Genomic DNA, 17,070 nt, shown 5'->3' on the forward strand with positions numbered 1-17,070 from the left:
TGAACAGTTCGGCACCCCAGCATATCGATGGATGGTGCTAAAGGGACCCAAAGGAATATCTGTCCCAACAGATGCAGCCCCCCTGCCCCAGCTCTGCAAGGAAGCTTCCCCGCAGGCCATGGGCTGCTCACAGGGTGCATGAACAACAATAATTGCTGCTCACAATATTTTGGGATATTTCTTGTTGCTGGATTGGTTCAGGGATACAGCGCTGTTCCCAGGGAGCTGAAGATGCTCTGCAACTAACGAAATGCTCAAACCTCTCTGAATTAAAACCTTTCTTGCACAGATTAAACAAACAAAAATTAAGAACACAAAACCCTCTCAAATCATTGCTATATTTTACACATACAAAACTAGGCCACAGACAGGGCTTGATATGGAGATTTATTTCAAGTCCCTGCCTCTGTGGGACAGGATCCTTGCATCCCCCCCAGTGTGCTGAACAGCCTCGCTGCTGTTTTGGCAGGGATGTGGTGGCTTTTGCAAGCTATCTCAGAGGAAGCAGACCTCCTTCCAAAGCAAGAGCGTGGCATATAGTACTTTCCATGTTTTGGCCTTTGGAGAGGTCTCTGTTGGTGTGCATCATGACTTCGGCTTTAGCACGGATTGTTCAACCTGACAGGTGGAATAGATAAAATATTTGTTCATCAGCATAGCTAAAATACAGCTGTCTCCATTCAGTCCCATCTGCAAAGCCCTCTGCATGCAGAGGGATGGAGTTTGTAAGCCACGAGTCAGTGACAGCTTGGGAAAGGCATCCTGAGTTGTTTGGGGGATCAGGGACACCTTAAAGGGGTCCATGGGGCTAGCTGCAAGGGGAGGGAGCAAGCTGAGAAGGGAAAGGGTGTGGAGAAATCCACGTAACTGGGAGTGGAAGAACATGGGGACCTGTGGGGACCTGTGAGGAAGAAAGGTATGTCCCAGGGAAGAAAGAAATCAACGCGGGAGGGGAGATCCCAGCTCCTATGAGATGGAAAGCAGGGAAATAGCAGGGGGTGGGAGGGGAGGCCCCAGTACCAGTGACTGGGTACAAGGCCTGGGGAAGGGGCCCTGGGACCATGCTGCCTGCTGCCTGCTAAGGGATTCAGGACCTGAACCACAGCTGCTGCCTGCTCATGAACTGGCAGCCGTCCACTTGAACCTACCATAAATCTCAACGTCGTCATAGATGTCAGTGTCCCTGTGGGGAAAAAAAAAACAAAACAGGATGCTGTGAGCAGTCTGGTCCCCCATGACCTCCCACCACTGAGGCAAGGGCCAGCTCCTGCTGCTGTGTCTGTCCCATCTCCTAACATGCCTCTTGGCTCTGGCGTGCTCCATGTCACCCCTTTCACCTCCTGCCAGGCTCATGCTTGCCCCTCTGGGCTGCTCCTCCTGGCAGATGGGATCCTCCAGCATGAGGGGAGAATGGATCTGGCCCCTCTGGCATTGCACATGGACGGTGGCCCCAGGATGCTGGGAGCCCCTCGTGCTGTGCCAGCAGCAGCAGCTGAGCAGTGCCTGGGACCCATGTGCTGGGACCACAGCCTAGGGTGGGCTCACAGCAACCTGGGAAGTTTCTCCCAGTGCCAGAACCTCTCCTGACAACAGAAATCACTGGAAAGGGCAGACTGCCCCCCGAGGCTAACCAGCAGGCATTGTGCTTATGGCCACTGCCTGCGTTGGATGGTTTAGAGCCAGCACTTGATCGCCAGGGCTGGTTCGGTGCTGGGCAATCACCACAGCTCATGGAGTGGGGATGAAAGGGCCAGGAAACAGATACTCACAGGTGTAGCATCACAGCCCGGGGCACATAGCCATCTGAAACAGAGCAAGGAGAAGCACATCAGGTTGTGCCAGGAGCAGGGCCATAAGCGGGGTTGCACCCCGGCACAGGCAGGGCTGAGCAGCACCCCACATCCCCAGGAGAGCTGGGGGAGAGGAGCAGCCTGGCTCCAGGAAGCTGAGCTGGACCCTTGGGAGGAACCTGCTGGTAACGCAGGGAACCAGCCTGCCGGGCTGGGTCACAGCCCTCATCCCCATCTCTGCCTGGGGGGTCTGCAGCCCATGTCACCCGAGCACCCTTCAGTGCAAGCATAGTTTGGAAGTTACCAGCAGTGACTGCCTGGAAGCTGGGTGCTGTGATCCCCGCTCCAAGCAGAGCCTCAGTCCCCATGGACTTACACCTCCTCTGGCTGTTTCGGCAGAGGATTTGATCCTTGTTTGTAAACTCAATCACATCAAGAATTTCTCCCCGTCTGAGCGGCAGATTCTTCCCTCCGCCCCTCTTCTCAGTCACTGCAGGGTCGACCATCATCTGGGTCAGGACAGTGATGCTCCCTTCAAACTGAAACACAAACAGCAGTGCTGCAGCTCAAGCAGCTGCCTCAAGCAGTGATGGCCATGCAGCTCCAATCTCCTTCCCTTCATGGAAAAAGAAGGCTCCTCTTAAGCAAAAGGGTCTGCGGGACCAGTCTGATTTAGGGATGCCTTGGTGGGGCACGGGGCAGGTCTGATAGGGTACAGCCAGGTCTCTGTGGTGCACAGCTCCTGGGGAGCAAGAGGGAGGTTAGAGGGATACAAAACCGCTCAGTGCTACCCACCTTGAATTTCTTCTGAAACTCCCTGTCTGCCTTCTCTTCCTTCTTGCATTCTTTGAGTGTCATTGGCTTCATCTTTCGGGAGGCCTGGGCTTCTCTGCAGAGTCATTGTGAGTCAAGGGAAAGCCTGGGTAACCCCACTCCTACTCCCCCCTTACACTTTCCTTCCTGGTCAATGCCTTGTCACATTTCCCCTGCTCTGGGTCTCCCCCAGCACCCAGAGGTGCCTCCTTCCAGGGATGCTGGAACTCTTGAGCCAGATTTAAACCCTCCACTTGTGCCCTTCACCACCAACATTCTTACTGCAACCCCAGCAAAGAAAACCGAACAACCAGCTTTGCAGAAGCACCAAGGATTCTTGGCAGTTTGAGGCCCCACAGAAAGCATGGCCCCCCCTCGTTACCTTTGCACAGCTGCCAGCAGGGCAAACCTGCCAGAGGCTCGACCGGCACCTCCACCTGTAAAAGCAAACCCAGAGATGCTGACATGAGGCTGGTGTAAGCTGCAGGCACCCACTGAGACAAAGCACAGGGAAAGAGACTGAAACAACAGCAAGAGGGACCACTGGAACCACCAGCTGCTGAGAGAATGCCTTGAAATGAGCTGGGCAGGTCAGGGCGCAGGGCTGGCAGCTCTGTGGCAGCTGCTCTCCATGGCCCTTGCCTCGCTGGGCCATGTGTGTCCCTAGGGCCCAGCTCAGTTGATGTCAATGGGCTCATCCAGATGGCTGGAAAGCAGATTTGATAATTTCAGGGGATCAGAGTCACCCGTGCTTGTTTACAAGGTGGCAGAGAAACCCTCCTGTGCATATGAGCAGCCGCCCCAGTGCAGTTGCTGCTGGCTGCGGAGTTCACTGGGTCCTCAGTGCTCCCTGAGGCACCACATCCAGCACCCAGCCTGTACCCACCTCCTCCGGGACGGAGATACGCTGGTGGTCGGGACGTGGGGGGCAGTGGAACACTTCGGTCTCTCTTGACCGGCTCAACGGTCTCTACATCATCGTATATCTCTTCTTCATCCCTGGGACAGAGCAGAGTGTGATTAGGAAGCCATGCAGCAGCCTGTGAAGAACAATGTTTGTACCACTGGAGCTGCCTGCACAAGGAGCCATCCCGAGCTGGGCTCTAGGAACACGCAGGAAAACCGATGGACTGATGCCTTGGTGCCCAGTGGAACTGGTGCCCTTCCCACCTGGTCGGGACAGCCTGGAGGCCACCTAAAATTAAAGCACCTCATCAGCACTTACCCTGCTGCACTTGGAGCATCCCGCGGTGGGAACCGCGCCGGGCCCGATGCAACACTACCTGGTTTCGGGTAACCTACGGTAAAAAGAGGAATGGGAAAGCAACAAGGGATTATTTCAAGTTTTCACCTTAGCTCAGAGGATCAGAGCCTCCTCAGGCTAAATTCATACAGAGGGATGTGGGGTGATAAAGCTGGCTGCACATCTGGATCCAGCGAGGAGTTTGTCTCCATGGCCCATCTGGGAATTTTCTTCCTTCCCTACGCTCTGGGGCACAGCTCACTGGGAAGCTCCCTAGGGAGCTTTAATGTATATATTCCTGCCCTTGTGTCCCTAATGTTTTTTCTTCCTTGACCAATGATGAAAGACAAGAGGAAGAAGCCAAATATGAATATTTTGAATATGTTGAAAACGTTAAACTCCAGATCTGCATCAGATTGGTACCAGGGCAAGTCCTGGGCACCTCCAAGTGCTCAGGGACGTCATCAGCCAGAAAGTGCTGCTGCACCTGCTGCAAGCCCCAGCATTCATCCAGCTGCACCAAGATGCCATCAGTTTTATCGCCAGACTCACAGCTGGTCGGCTAGACCAGTCAGCAACCAACATGAATATCCAACGCAGCAGATCTGATGGGGTTATTGTACCAGGTGATGAGCAATCATATGTCAAGCCATAAAAAATCATAAGATTACCTTAAAAATTGTGATTAACAAAAATACGTAAATCTAGGGGAGTCACTCTAGGTTTTCCAACTTGCCTCAGTTTCCAGAAGACAATAAAATACTTGAAAACTGCCAGATTTTATGACATATGGAGGGAGGATCACTCACTCCTCTGCCAGGGAGACTCTAACCCTCTAGGCTGGGGCCCCTCTTTGGGTGAGCATTTCCCAGAACAACAGCACAGCCAGGACTGATAAAGGCCTCTGAATAATCCCACAAAATGGTGGGTTAATACAGTAATATAAAACAGGCTTTGCATTTCTCATAGGGAAAGGGAGAGGCTCTACTCTTAGAGTTGCACCCTGCCCCACAGTTATAGCAGGAGCTGGGTAATAGGGAAATGTCCTTATAACAAGGTGGTAAATAAGAAATTAGAAAAGTTGAGGAAGAAGCAAGATTTGAAACAAATTTCAAAGCTGAGAGCATGTCTTAGCAGAGTGGTGGCTGTCAGAAAGCAACAAATCTGCCTAGATCTGGAAGGACACCACCTGGAAGGACTGTGGCAGAGTTCGTGCCGAATTGAGAACCACCACATCAAGAGGCACCAAGCTCTGCGTCCCACAGGCAGCCAGCAACCATACAGAGGACACACCAAGCAGCACCACGGTCCCAATGGTGCCCCCATGGTCCTGTCTGTGCCCCTGCAGTTTTGGCAGCTCCCTCAGGCTTGGAGGCAGATGGTGTTGCAGGCGATGTGCTGCCAGCTTCAGAGAGCCTCTGCCCCTTGGCCAAAGGGTGTGTAAGTGCTTCTCAACAGAGGAGGCCAGCTCTGCTTCCCACCAGTAATGCCTGACTGCTCTTACAGTCATGGAAGGGTTGGCTGGTTGGAAAGGGCCTGAGGAGCCTCTCATCCAACTTCCTTCTCAGAGCAGGGCTGAGAGAGCCTCAGAGCTAGAGCAGGTCATTCAGGGCCCCGTCCAGCTGACGCCTGGATATCTCCAAGGACAGAGATACCCATTTCCCTGGTCCCTGCCACAGGGCTGCACCACTCCTACAGGAACGAATTTCCCTTTGCACCACTCCCTGCTCATAAAGCACATGCTCATAAAGCCCCTTGGTCTCCAAACAGCCCCCACTTCTCTCTCAGCCCAACCAAAATTTCTGTTTCCCAGGATCTCCAGGCTCTAAGTTGGAAAATTTTGCATCCTGAAGCGGTTGCCTTCAGTGGGGGACTCTGAGGTGCCAGCAGGTGCCTGGCCATACCCATCTTAGTGCTCCTTGGCTCCACGGCAGGACGGCCGGGCATCCCAGGACGTGCAGCTGCACGGAACTTCTCCAGATCCACGGCAGGAGGACGCCTGGGCTTGGCCGGCCTCGCTCCCAGCGTCATGACATGTGGCAGAGGCTTCCTCCGAGGCAGAGCGGGGTGCCCTGTCTCCTGGGTGCTTCCCACAGCATCTGAGGAGGCTGCAACGGCTGCACCTTTGGCTGGAACTGCTGGAGCACCCTTGTCTTTGACGAGTGGCCATTTCTGCTGGGCTTGGTTTCTCTGGGGAGGATCAGAGGTGGCTCCAACTTCCTTGTTCAACACGTCTCTTCCTCCTGGCTTTGCAGGGGCTGGCTGGGAGCTGGCGTCCTGAGCAACACCCTTCTTCAGTCGTGTCATCCACTCCGGGGTCTCAGAAACGGGATGAGGAAGCGAGCTCTGTCCCACACTCTGACCTTTGCTGTGAGGTGGAGGAGCCCTGCTGAAGTCCACCCTCCTGGTCCGGGGGGACTGAGGGGGTGGCTCACCCTTGGAGCCCAGCACAGGCATCTGTCCTGGCTCTGTTGCAGGGGATGCTGCCGAGCGACTCTCCAGCCAGCTGCCCGCTTCGGGGAGATCTTCCCTGTTGCCTTTGAACTTTGCTTGGAGGTGCCGCACCATGGCCCCTTTCCCCTCCAGGTGCCTCTGCAACCATTAAGAAAAGCTCCAGTTAAAACATTATGGAGGAAAATGAGTCAAAGCCCCTCTGCAGAATGCACTATTGCTTCAGCATGGCCTGACACTGAGCCTCCTCCATGAAAAGTGGCCTTTGCTCACTGCATGGGTGGCTGAGGAAAGAGCTCAGGGCTGCACCAGACTGGGAACAGGTCCACCACCGTGAGGGCACCCAGAAGCTGTTTCATGGAGTCTTTTGGCCTGATCCATCCTCTGCCCACTACCAGGAACCTTCAAAACAGTGGGGCAGGGAAGGGAATTATGCCCTACTGGTAACAAAACTCAGAGGGCAGAATTTAAGACTTTGATATTGCCCAGGGCTCGAAGGGGAGCAACCTAGTTTGCCCTGGCCCTGGCCCCCATGAAGACCATGGTAATCAGAAGTGCAGCAGCTCCCTTGTGAGCTCCAGCAAAAGCCTTGAGGAGCCCAAAACCATGGGGATGTGCCCTGCTCTGTGATGGCCTCTCCATAAGGAGAAGGGGTCTGGCTGCTCAGAGACAAGAGGCCATGGGACCTGCGTGGAGGAGGCCATGCAGAGCTGTTGGCATCCTTTCCTTGGAGGAAAACCCATCCCGCTGAAGGCTGTATGCAAAAAAAAGGCCAAGAAATGGCAGATCTGCCCTACTTTTCTGATGAGGGTGTTTCCTGTGCTGCTCACACCGTGATGAGCACACAGGCAAACTGGGCCACACCAGCCCCAGCACAGAGCTGCCCAGGCTTCCTGAGGCAGCACCTTTTTCTGAAGTTTCTAGAGAAAGGCAGTCAGGAGGTGCCTGGATGACTTTCAGAAGAAAAATGCCAAGTCTGAGATACAGCACAAAGCTCAGGGATGATAGGGTTACATTTCCATAACCATCCCAGATAGACCATATGGACAGGGAAGGATCTGTCCTCTTCCTCCTGCTTCTTTCTCCTGCCTTCTTGTCCTCAGACCACAGCGTTCATTTGCATCAGAGCTGGCTGCTCCATTCGCCCTACCATAGGCTTCAGTTTTGAAGTCTTCCTCCCTCTGGGAACTCAGTCTGGGTTTGCGCTTGCGTAATTTTTTTATTTCACAACAGAAGGGCTAGAGTACAAAGAAGCTACGCAATATTTTCAGACATAAATGCTCAAATTTATACACCTAAATAAATTCAAGTTCCCCTCTCATCCCTGGGCAGTCACCACAGTTTCCCCAGTAAACACTGCTAACACAGCACTCTGGGCAGAGCCTGTGGTAGAACAGCGTGAATTTGCTGTTTCCTGCACACCAGGCAGTGGAGATTTCACAAAAACTAATGAAAAAAGCAACTATCAAACATGCCTCAGGGATTTTAGATGTGAACACAATTCAGATGTTTGTAACCACAAGTTCTAGCGCTGTTCAATGGGGTGGGACAGACAGAGTACCTGAGCCTACCTATGGGATGCAGCAGTGCTGTCACAGTAATAAAGTCCAGCTTTTTGCATTGCTGGGTGCCCTCCTGGGTTCAGCAGCACAATGTAAGCTTCTCCTCCTTCACATATTTTATATTCAGCCCAATGTCACCTGGCAATTCTTGCACTGAGCCCAGGAACTGGTCAGAGACCTTTGAAGCTCCGACCAGCACAGGTGGACCACAGGACTTTGCCTTTTACTACTCCCTGAGGGGGGATGAGGGTCTCAGAAGGACCTGACCCCTCACAAGGACACGGCCACAGAAACTCTCCAACTTCCTCAGCAGGAGATACGGCTCTGCTCCCCACACCCCATCCTAAGGTCCACAGCAGCCCAGGTAAAGTTCTTACTCACCATTTTCCATCAGTGGACACTTTCCTACGAGTTCTCCTCTTTTCTAAAGACCACCAGAGGCATCCAAACAGGAGGATTTGTGTAAGCCAAGCCTCTTTGGATGGCAGCAGGGTCCCCCTCCTCTGAAACCAGAAGCTCTTTCCTAATGGTTGGTGAGAAGCTGTGTGCAATGCCAGGAAGTAGCTGACTGTGAAGCAGCATGAGCAGAAAGAGGAGGAGGAGGAGGAGAAGGTGGAGGAGGAGGAGGAGCAGCAGCTCTTTGTGCACTTCTAGCTTGGACACTGGCCTCTGCTGCTGCCGGGCAGTGTGAGGCCCACCAAAACCTGCTGTCTCACCCAGAAAAGAGCCCAGACTCTGAGATGAGAGGGAAGGGTTCCTGTGAGGAACAAGAGGGCAAGTTAGGTTCTCATCTCATGACAGCCAACGTGAACCTGCTGCAGGCTGGGTTTTCACAACCCCGTGGGACCTGCAGAGAGGAGGGGATTCATGGTCTGCTCTTTTTGGGTAGCATGGCACAACCAGCATGGCCTGTGCAGCCCAGCCTCAGCCAAGCTCTGCATGTTCAATGGGAGGGTTGGGGTAAGGGCTCCAGGTTTTAGACACATCCAGAACTGGAGGACGTTTGCTCCATAGAGGAGTCAAGCTTTGATGGGAAGCAGAAGTGCTCTGCACAGCATGGCGCCTAGTTGGGCCATCTGTGTGTTGAAATGTCCTGCTGTTCGTTGCCTCAGAGACAGGAAAGCTGAGAGGCTGAGTCAAGTCCCGTCAGCATGGGGTAAGACCCCGCTCTGCAGAGGACAATCCAACCCCTGCTTGGGGCACTGGATGAGGCCTGCAGAGATGCTCTGGGCAGCTGCAGACTGGTGATGATGTCCCTGCCCTGCCTGGGGTGACAGGGACATGTCCCTCTGTCCCTTTGGGAAGATGTCCCCACAGCAGCACCCATGGCTGTCTTTTGCCTGAAGATGGCTGTCAGGGTGACCATTTTAAGGTCAAGGATGTGGGGAAGGCTGGGAGGGACCCATGGTGGTAAATGGTGGTGGTCCTCAGGGGCATCCTGTGGAGGAGACACTGGAGGGTGGGATCCCACTCAATGGAGGCAGCATGGTGGGGGGTCCTGTGCCCAACCCTCTGGGTGCCAACAAGGTGGGCATCTGGCTGGGACAGCCACCTCCCTGGGGTCCCCATGACCATGGTTCCAGCAGGGTGGGGAGGACAGGGCCATGCTTGGGGGACAGGGACACAGGGAGGCTCCAAGGACATGTCTGGGGGATGAGGGTGATGGGGAGGAGGAAGGGTTGTGTCTTGGGGTGACGGAGGAGTTACGAGGGACTTCTTTGTGAGACTGTGGGGGATGAGAAGGATGAAGGGCTGTGTTTGGGGGTGACCGGAGGATGAAGGGCTGTGTTTAGGGGTGACAGGAGGATAAAGGGTTGTGTTTGGGGGTCACAGGAGGATAAAGGGCTGTGTTTGGAGGTGACCGGAGGATGAAGGGCTGTGTTTGGGAGAAACAGACAGGCTCAGGGGCCACATTTGGGGAGGGCAGGGAGGCTGCAGCGCTGTGCCAGGGGGAGGCGGGTGACAGCAGGCGGCTCGAGGGCTCCGTTCGGTACCGACCGGGCAGCTCAAAGCCGGTGCATGGGCTGGCTGGAAGCCGACTCCCCGGAGGCACCGAGCCAACCGCGGCCACCCCGCGGTCCCCGGGCCCCTCAAGCCCCTCAGCTCCGCCGGGCCCTCCCCGCGGCGGCCCCGCTCCGCCCGGCGGCGCTGCGCAGGCGCGGCCCCTGGGCGCGGGATGGCGGCGGCGGCCGGGCCGGTGGCGGCGGCGGCGGTGGCAGCGGCGGGCTCGGAGCCGGCGGGGCCGGGGGAGGAGGCGGGCGGGGGGCCGCAGTGCCCGGGGCCGGCCCGCCTGGCCCGCCTGCCGCTGGCGAGGGTGAAGGCGCTGGTGAAAGCGGACCCGGACGTCACCCTGGCCAGCCAGGAGGCCGTCTTCGTCCTGGCGCGGGCCACGGTGAGGCGCGGGGCGGCGCGGGCCCCTCGGCGGGGAGCCTCGGCTCAACCCGGTCCTCCGGGGCTCCCCCCCCGTGGGCCTGAGGTTATCGGTGCAGCGGCAGCTTGCTCGCTTTTTGCTCCTCCGAGGCAGTTCTGAGCCTGGTGGGGGTGGGTGTCCACTTGGCGTTGGCTGCAGGTGGAGGGGTTGTGGTGTGCGGCTGGGAGCAGTGTGTGCCAGGGGTTTTTCCATCGCCTCTGTAAGGCGTTCAGAGATCCTTTGCACAGGTGAGGGTTGGTGGTGGGGTAGCTTGGACACCACGCTCCCTTCCAGTAACTCTTAGGGCTGCTGCTGGGTATCTGCCTCCGACAGCTGAGGCATCCTCGGCATGGCACGCGAGGACTGGGTCCCAGGAGGTGCCCTGGGAGCAGCTGCCCGGTCTCAGACGTGTTCGGAGGAGACAGGGCTTGGACCAGGTGATCTTGGAGGTCTCTTCCAGCCTGGATGATTCTGTGATTCTGGCTCTGCCCTGCACAGCCTTCTGTCCTCTGTTACTTCTCATGCACACAACAATTTAATTTGTGGTTTTCAGAGCTATTTATTGGGAAGGGGATGTTTTAGGATGGCAATTTTGGTTTCTTCTGAAATTCTGTAGGACCTTTCATCTTGTTGCACAGGTGTTCTTTCTTCCCTCTCACATTCTCCTTGTGAAACTCTCGTGTTTTTGCTTTGCAGGAGTTGTTTGTTGAAACCATAGCCAAAGATGCTTATGTGTACGCTCAGCAAGGAAAAAGAAAAACTCTGCAGAGAAAAGATCTGGGTATGAGGCCACGTTTAGTACTGTCATTAGCAAAGGGTTGGTAGGAGGGAGGGTTTTTCTACCTGTCCTGGTGTGATGAAACAGATGTAGGAACAACTTATTTCTCCAAAGATGAAAGCGAAATCTTCTACCAAATATTATACGCTAGTAATTTCACACACCAACTCCAAAACAAATAAACCTCTTTGAAATTGGTCACTGCACTGTGATGCAAATTCAAATGCTGCTATTTGAAGTAAAAGCAAATATGGAGTCAGCTTTATCTATGTTAATTGTTTTCACTCTGCTTTGCAGATAATGCTATTGAAGCTATTGATGAATTTGCTTTTTTGGAAGGTGAGTTTCTGCTTGGTTTCAGTTGGTTTCAATATTTTCTGTAGTCCCCTTCTTGAGGGAGAAAGAACTTAATAATTTGCAGAGCCCCTCTGGGGCCCATCTTTAATAGTTAATAGCATAAGTCTCTATGTCCCTCTCTCCCCTCAGAGAGGTGAAACAAGTTTCAGTTGTTCATATAACTGCATTTCTGTTTCCTTTCTGATTTCTGACTGTTTTTTTTTTTCTTTTCATTTGTAGGTACTTTGGACTGAGCTGGCCAGAGATGGAGCTCTCTGGAGAAACAGGCTGCAGAGACAGATGTGGGGTGGAAAACAGGACACCGAGCATTCGAAAGTAGTTCCTAGAATTGAGACACTGAAATGGCAACCATAATATTTTGTATAAAGTTTAAGTTGTTGTAAGTTCTTTATTTAAAATAATGTATTTTTTCATAAATATTTTGTACGTCACTTAACTGTGCCCTGTTGCTGCAATGCAGACTGCTCTCCAGCTCTGGTCATGGCACACAGCAGCTGCTCAGAGTAACTGTCCCTGCCTCTCCAGGTACTCTGCAGCACCACGAAGCTGTGAATGGAGAGTGGATTAGCGTAGGTGCCAAGGCATGGTGATTTTTCTAATGGAAATGTATTTTTCTTTGTATATGTTTGTTTCTTGGCCAACATTAAATTTTTTGTTGTTGTTGAATAGCTGTCTTGATTCCTCCTCTGTGCTGCTGTGATGAAGGTCTTGTTTCTATAGCACTAGTGTAGTTTGGAAAGGATCCCTTCTAATGGTGTTCTGCTTTTGTTCATCATTTCCTCAGTGCATCTGTTACAGTTAAGCCCAGCTCTCCCCCAGAAACTGTGCATGAGCTCCAGGGAAACTTTTTGTTTTGTTCATGGAAGCTTCCATAACCTGTGATCCCTGCACCTGCAAGTGATCTGAGTGAAAATAGTAATAATAATAATCCAATTTTGAATGCATGAATGACATCTGTCATGTTATGCTGCTACTGCTGTTCTCCTTTGCATTCCTCCTCATTCCTGAATCTGGCAAAAGAATTACCCTGGGAATTGGATCTAGTCCCTGCCAATTGGGCTTGGCAAGTAGGTGCAGAGATCCTAACCTCTGTAATTCAGAACCACATGCAGCAAGTGTTCAGGATGCATCACTGCCTTTGAGCCGTGTGTCTGTGAGAGTCTCTTGCAGGATGCAAGCACTGTTGGTGCTTCTCATGTTTCCATGACTCAGGAGACTGTTACTTTCATTTGTGTTTAACAAGTTAGAAAGAAGATGCTCCAGGAGTCAGTCACACTGAAGGGAGGCAAAAGTAGGCATGGATCTCTCCTTGTGGTCATGGGAAACACACTGTCCTTGCTACTGAGTCCTCGTGTGTTGCTGTCTGTTATCAAAGACCAGTTTTGGTGTTGCAGAGTGACAAAGGTGGGTTATCTCTAGATAAAAAGCCCACTGAATACGATGAATGAGGATGAAGGATACGCGTCCTTTTCAAATGAGGGAACTTAAAAGTGACTCTGAGTTACCACAAACTTAATTAGTTTGAAAGCAGTAGTAAGAACAAAGACCCCCAAGGGAGCTTCCCTAGGCTGTGGGCAAGCCCAGTTGCTCTCAAGAAACACTTTGAAGTGTGCTTGAAGCCCGATCCCGATAGGTTTTGTGGGAGAGATGCCATCGCTGTCCGGGCTGCCTGTATGTTTGTTCAGATCACAATCTGGCAGTGTTTGCCAGCAATATGCAAACCCATTTGTCCCCAAGCTGTTCACCTTCTCGCCTGCTGAGGGAGGGCTGGTATAAGTATCTGGGATGCGGAGCCCTGCTTGTGTTTCCTAAAGTGCAGTATGCAGGACCTGCTAGCTGTAGTGTTCTTGGAGGGACTTTTACACAGTTCCATCTTTGCCAGTAAGTTCCTTTTTCCTTCTCGTTTTCTTTGGTGCAGATTTGGGCTCTTGTGTAGGAGAGAAAAGGGCTTGTACTGGTGTGTGGTGTGAGGCCACATGCGGGCTTTGTATGTGATGTTTCTGTGTGGGCATGGTGTGTGTTTTCTACTATGCTTCACTGTCTGAACATCATCGGGGATTGTCTGCACTCAACAAATAGTACAGGATTTGCCCCTGAGGAAGCTGCTGTGCATAAGTGTTTGGGGAGTTTAGAGCCCAGGAGCTGCTTTGTGCTGTCTTTCAGCACAAGTTCCTCTGATCCTAGCTCACATTGCAGTAGCACAGAAGTAGAAGAGAAGAGGGAATGGGTATATGAAGGTAAAACTGCTAAACACAGCCTTTATTTTTTTTTTTTGAGCAATTAATTAGGGTATTTAGTCCAACTAGCCAAGTCTTAAAGGTCAGATAGGTCATGCTCATTTATGATTACTCTAAATCTCTTCCTTACACTGAAGCAGGTTGAAGGCAGCTGGTGGCTGGAGCTGTGTGCTTGGAGCCCAGTGCTTCCTCCTGGCTTAGGCAGGCGAATTATGACTGGGGCAATGCTGAGCTTGGTGCTTTGTGATTACAGGTGCCGGAGCCATCAGCAGAGAGGGCGAGCAAGGGAACATGTTTGAAGAGAAGGGCTGCTGCCAGAGGCAAAGCCATTTCCTCCACGTGGGGCATGGTGAGTTCCCTCTTCACCCACAGGACACGTGCACCCTTCAAGCATCCCCACTCAAGTCCCACCTGTCCTCCCTGGGGTGTTTCTTATATGTAGGGGACTCCACACCCAGATAACCCAACACCTAAAGCAAGTTTTGGAGAATAGGAACTGAAGAGTAGCCTGGCCACCAGGTCTGTTCATGTGCATGAAACAGGTTTCATATTCTGTACAAGTGTGCTGCAACAACAGGCTGAGATCTGTGTCAGGAAATTATGGTTGAATTCCGTGTTTGAAACATTTGGGTACTGTGTAAGTTCAGGACTACTGCAGACTTTTGGTTCTCAGGTTTAATATTGGCAGGGGAATCAGTGAGGCAATGGGGTGTCTTGGCTTTAATGTGCAGAGAAAGTAGGAAAGAGGTCCATTAGTTCACCAGAGAAAAGTCTGTGGCCTTCAAGAGTAGCTGTTAGTCTCAGTTCCCCTTGCAGCCCCTAAGGCTACATAAAACATGCTTCAGTCAATATTAGCACAGATGTGTGAAAATGGATTTGAACTGTGTGTCCAAAAGTCTGAGGTTTCTTTAATCAGATTTGGGTGTTTTTTCTTCAATGTGTAAGAGCAGTAGTCATAGGAATTTAACCTTTAGTATTTGCAAAACATCGGAGGTTGTTATGTGAACAGCAGAAATTATAAAATGATCGTATCCAAATAGTAAGCAATAATCCTTTTATCACTCTTGTTTCACAGATGTCTCTGGCAGCCCTGTAAGCGTGGATGTTGGGAAGTGCAGGTCTGCCTGCCCAGCCCAGCCTATCAGCTCCCACCACCCTGGCCTCCTGGGGCTCTCCAGACACACTTCCATGCTTGATTTTCTTAGAAGTAAGAAGGTGAGAAATGTGTCTTTGTGACCCCAATGGCAGGAGCATTTGTGTCTGCATGAAGGTCACACACTGGTGCCTGGGGCTCTGATTTCGTACATGTTTTAAAATACCTGGCACACGCTCTAAGTTACTGTCTTCTGCACTGCAGTAAACTAGTTACTGAGCCTCTCGTCCTCCTCAGCCACCAAGCAGTGGAATATGCAGGGCAGACAAACAGAAATTGTATGAGATATCCTATGGCAGAGGATGGGTTGGTGCTCCAGGCAGTGTCCAAGTGTATTTCTGTCCTCCCTGAGACCAGCAGCAAGACCAACTCTTTCAGCCACATCTGCTCTGCACAAGAGCTGGTGCCTGTTCAGAGCCGTCAGAGGCCCTTTGCTGCCTGGGTGAGCAAAACTGGCCTTTGAGATGTTTATGCCACTGCCTTACCTTGTGCCATGTGTGACTCCTAGATGGGACTAGAAGGAGCATCCCCAAACACAGGCTGTGGTGCTTCCTTTATCCCAGGAGAGCTGAAGTTGCTTAATGTCCCATCTCCATCCTGTCTGGCACCAGGACAGCTGAACCTGGAGAGGGAATGGGAACAAGATCAGCAGGCACTGCACCTGCCTGGACTGTGTGTGTTCACCTTGGGGTCTGTGACTGTGAAAAATTTTGTCACTGCTTGTCACAGCTGTGGCTCTGCTGCTGCAGCACCTTCCAGCCCAGCAGGTCCACAATCGCTCTCCAGAGCTGCTGTCATGCTGATCCTCCACATCAGGAGCCTGGAGGGAAAGTGGGACTGCTTCAGCCATTGCCGTTCAGCTGATTGTAGCAGAGCTTTGGGGAAGAAACAACTTTGCTCTAAATGTTATTGCAAAGGGCAGCACCACAGCAACACCGTGCTGCCATGCTGGGCTAAAGGGGTACAAGCTGAGTCAGTTCCAGGTCAGGGGAGGATTTTATCAGGGAGCTGGTGCAAGCTGCTCTTAAAAGTGAATCTGCTCCTTACTCCATTCTGTGCAGCTACAGGGCGGGCACCCCGAGGTTCCAGGAGCATCACGTTCCTGCCCGGCAGGGTCCCGCTGCGAGCCAGCTCACATCCACGTGGAGCGGCTCCTGCTCCTGGAAGGCGATCGGGAGGTGGAGGTGGTTGGTGGCTGTCACTGCAGCGCATGGCCCGAGGAGTGTCTGCGTCTCCCAGCTCTGAAAACGTTCTTTCCAGACTCTCCCTGGGAGGTCACGGTTGATGTGGGGAGATGCTCTGAGCCGACCTACAGTGCAGGTATGGGGATGGTGGAGGGCCCCTCTTCCAGGAAAAAAGGGACGAGTCCTGCTGTGTGGTCAGCACCCTTTCCTGCAAAGTCAGAGCTTACAGCAAGGTTCATCGGCACCCAAGTCTGCCACGCAGAGCCTCTGATTTACAGGGGGAGGGGACTCTATTTTGAGCTTGGTTTTTCCTTTCCATTCTGTCGCTGTGCCCTTACAGCACAGGTCTGCAAGTGCAGTGAGAATTCCTTCCCCTATGCATGGTGTGAGGATGGGAGTATAATTATTTTATGGTCCAAGGAAGTGCACTCTAATGATGGACTTGAAGGGACCTTGGGAGTCTCTGCTCCAAAGAAAGCTTCAAAAGCTTGCTTCAAAGCAAAAAACAACAGTGTGATGATTAAAAACTGTGAAACAGAACACTTAGAAATGGAGTTTCTTTTTTGACATTCTGAAATGCACTTTCATCTTGGCACTGGTGAACTACACTCATGTTTCAAAAATAATTTGGAAATGGAAATTCCAAACTAAATCATTCCAAACAAGTCAAAACCTTCCACTGGGATAAAGCTGAGTCAGTCCATTTTGAATTGGGGGCTTTCTTGCAAGTTCACACATAAAAGAGCGTCACGTCAGTGGAGCTGAACCGATCCTTTTTTATCAGGATGAAAAGTCATTTAGAAATGCTTTTCCACAACTCCTTGATAAAAATCAGTTCTCTTTGAATTTGTTGAAGTTGTTTTATTGGCTTTTTGGCATGTAAAACCATCCAATTACAACCTTCCAGGCAGCTCTTGTAGCAGGGCTGCACAGCAGCCACTAGAGAGGGATAGAGATCGATGCGAGTCCTGGTGTCAGCTAGGAAGGCAGCCCAGGGGCCTGATCCAGAGGGGCTGGGGAAACCAGGTGGGTGGCCAAGAAGCCAAAATGCAGAAGGGCTGTGCTCGTGGATGAAAACCATAATTATTCTTC

At 52.2% G+C, this 17,070-nt stretch overlaps 2 protein-coding genes across 2 annotated transcripts; one reads left to right on the forward strand and one right to left on the reverse strand.

The window, feature by feature from the left end:
* Positions 1-319: 319 nt before the first annotated feature.
* Positions 320-8,446, reverse strand: PRAM1 (PML-RARA regulated adaptor molecule 1). The gene is made up of 10 exons (XM_068661768.1): positions 8,241-8,446; positions 5,751-6,438; positions 3,829-3,901; positions 3,490-3,602; positions 2,986-3,040; positions 2,586-2,679; positions 2,167-2,329; positions 1,770-1,803; positions 1,149-1,183; positions 320-618 (listed from the first exon to the last, which is right to left on the reverse strand). The coding sequence occupies exons 1-10, from the start codon at positions 8,241-8,243 to the stop codon at positions 614-616; spliced, it is 1,263 nt and encodes a 420-aa protein (XP_068517869.1). The 5' UTR covers positions 8,244-8,446; the 3' UTR covers positions 320-613.
* Positions 8,447-10,000: 1,554 nt separating this feature from the next.
* POLE4 (DNA polymerase epsilon 4, accessory subunit) lies at positions 10,001-12,070 on the forward strand. Its single transcript, XM_068661532.1, has 4 exons — positions 10,001-10,251; positions 10,966-11,050; positions 11,345-11,386; positions 11,624-12,070. The coding sequence occupies exons 1-4, from the start codon at positions 10,036-10,038 to the stop codon at positions 11,635-11,637; spliced, it is 357 nt and encodes a 118-aa protein (XP_068517633.1). The 5' UTR covers positions 10,001-10,035; the 3' UTR covers positions 11,638-12,070.
* The last annotated feature ends 5,000 nt before the right edge of the window (positions 12,071-17,070 follow it).

Source organism: Anas acuta, chromosome 26 (assembly GCF_963932015.1).
Source record: "Anas acuta chromosome 26, bAnaAcu1.1, whole genome shotgun sequence".
Classification (NCBI taxonomy): Eukaryota; Metazoa; Chordata; class Aves; order Anseriformes; family Anatidae; genus Anas; species Anas acuta.

Bases quoted from the DNA above. Each gene is read 5' to 3' on its own strand.
- PRAM1 (XM_068661768.1), bottom strand. The intron at 3,902-5,750 runs GTATGGCCAGGC...TTTTTACCGTAG, and splicing joins GCCAAGGAGCACTAAGATGG to GTTACCCGAAACCAGGTAGT. The intron at 3,603-3,828 runs GTAAGTGCTGAT...GCTCTGTCCCAG, and splicing joins GATGCTCCAAGTGCAGCAGG to GGATGAAGAAGAGATATACG.
- POLE4 (XM_068661532.1), top strand. From the start codon at position 10,036: ATGGCGGCGGCGGCCGGGCCGGTGGCGGCGGCGGCGGTGGCAGCGGCG. The intron at 10,252-10,965 runs GTGAGGCGCGGG...TTTGCTTTGCAG, and splicing joins TCGTCCTGGCGCGGGCCACG to GAGTTGTTTGTTGAAACCAT. The intron at 11,051-11,344 runs GTATGAGGCCAC...TCTGCTTTGCAG, and splicing joins TCTGCAGAGAAAAGATCTGG to ATAATGCTATTGAAGCTATT.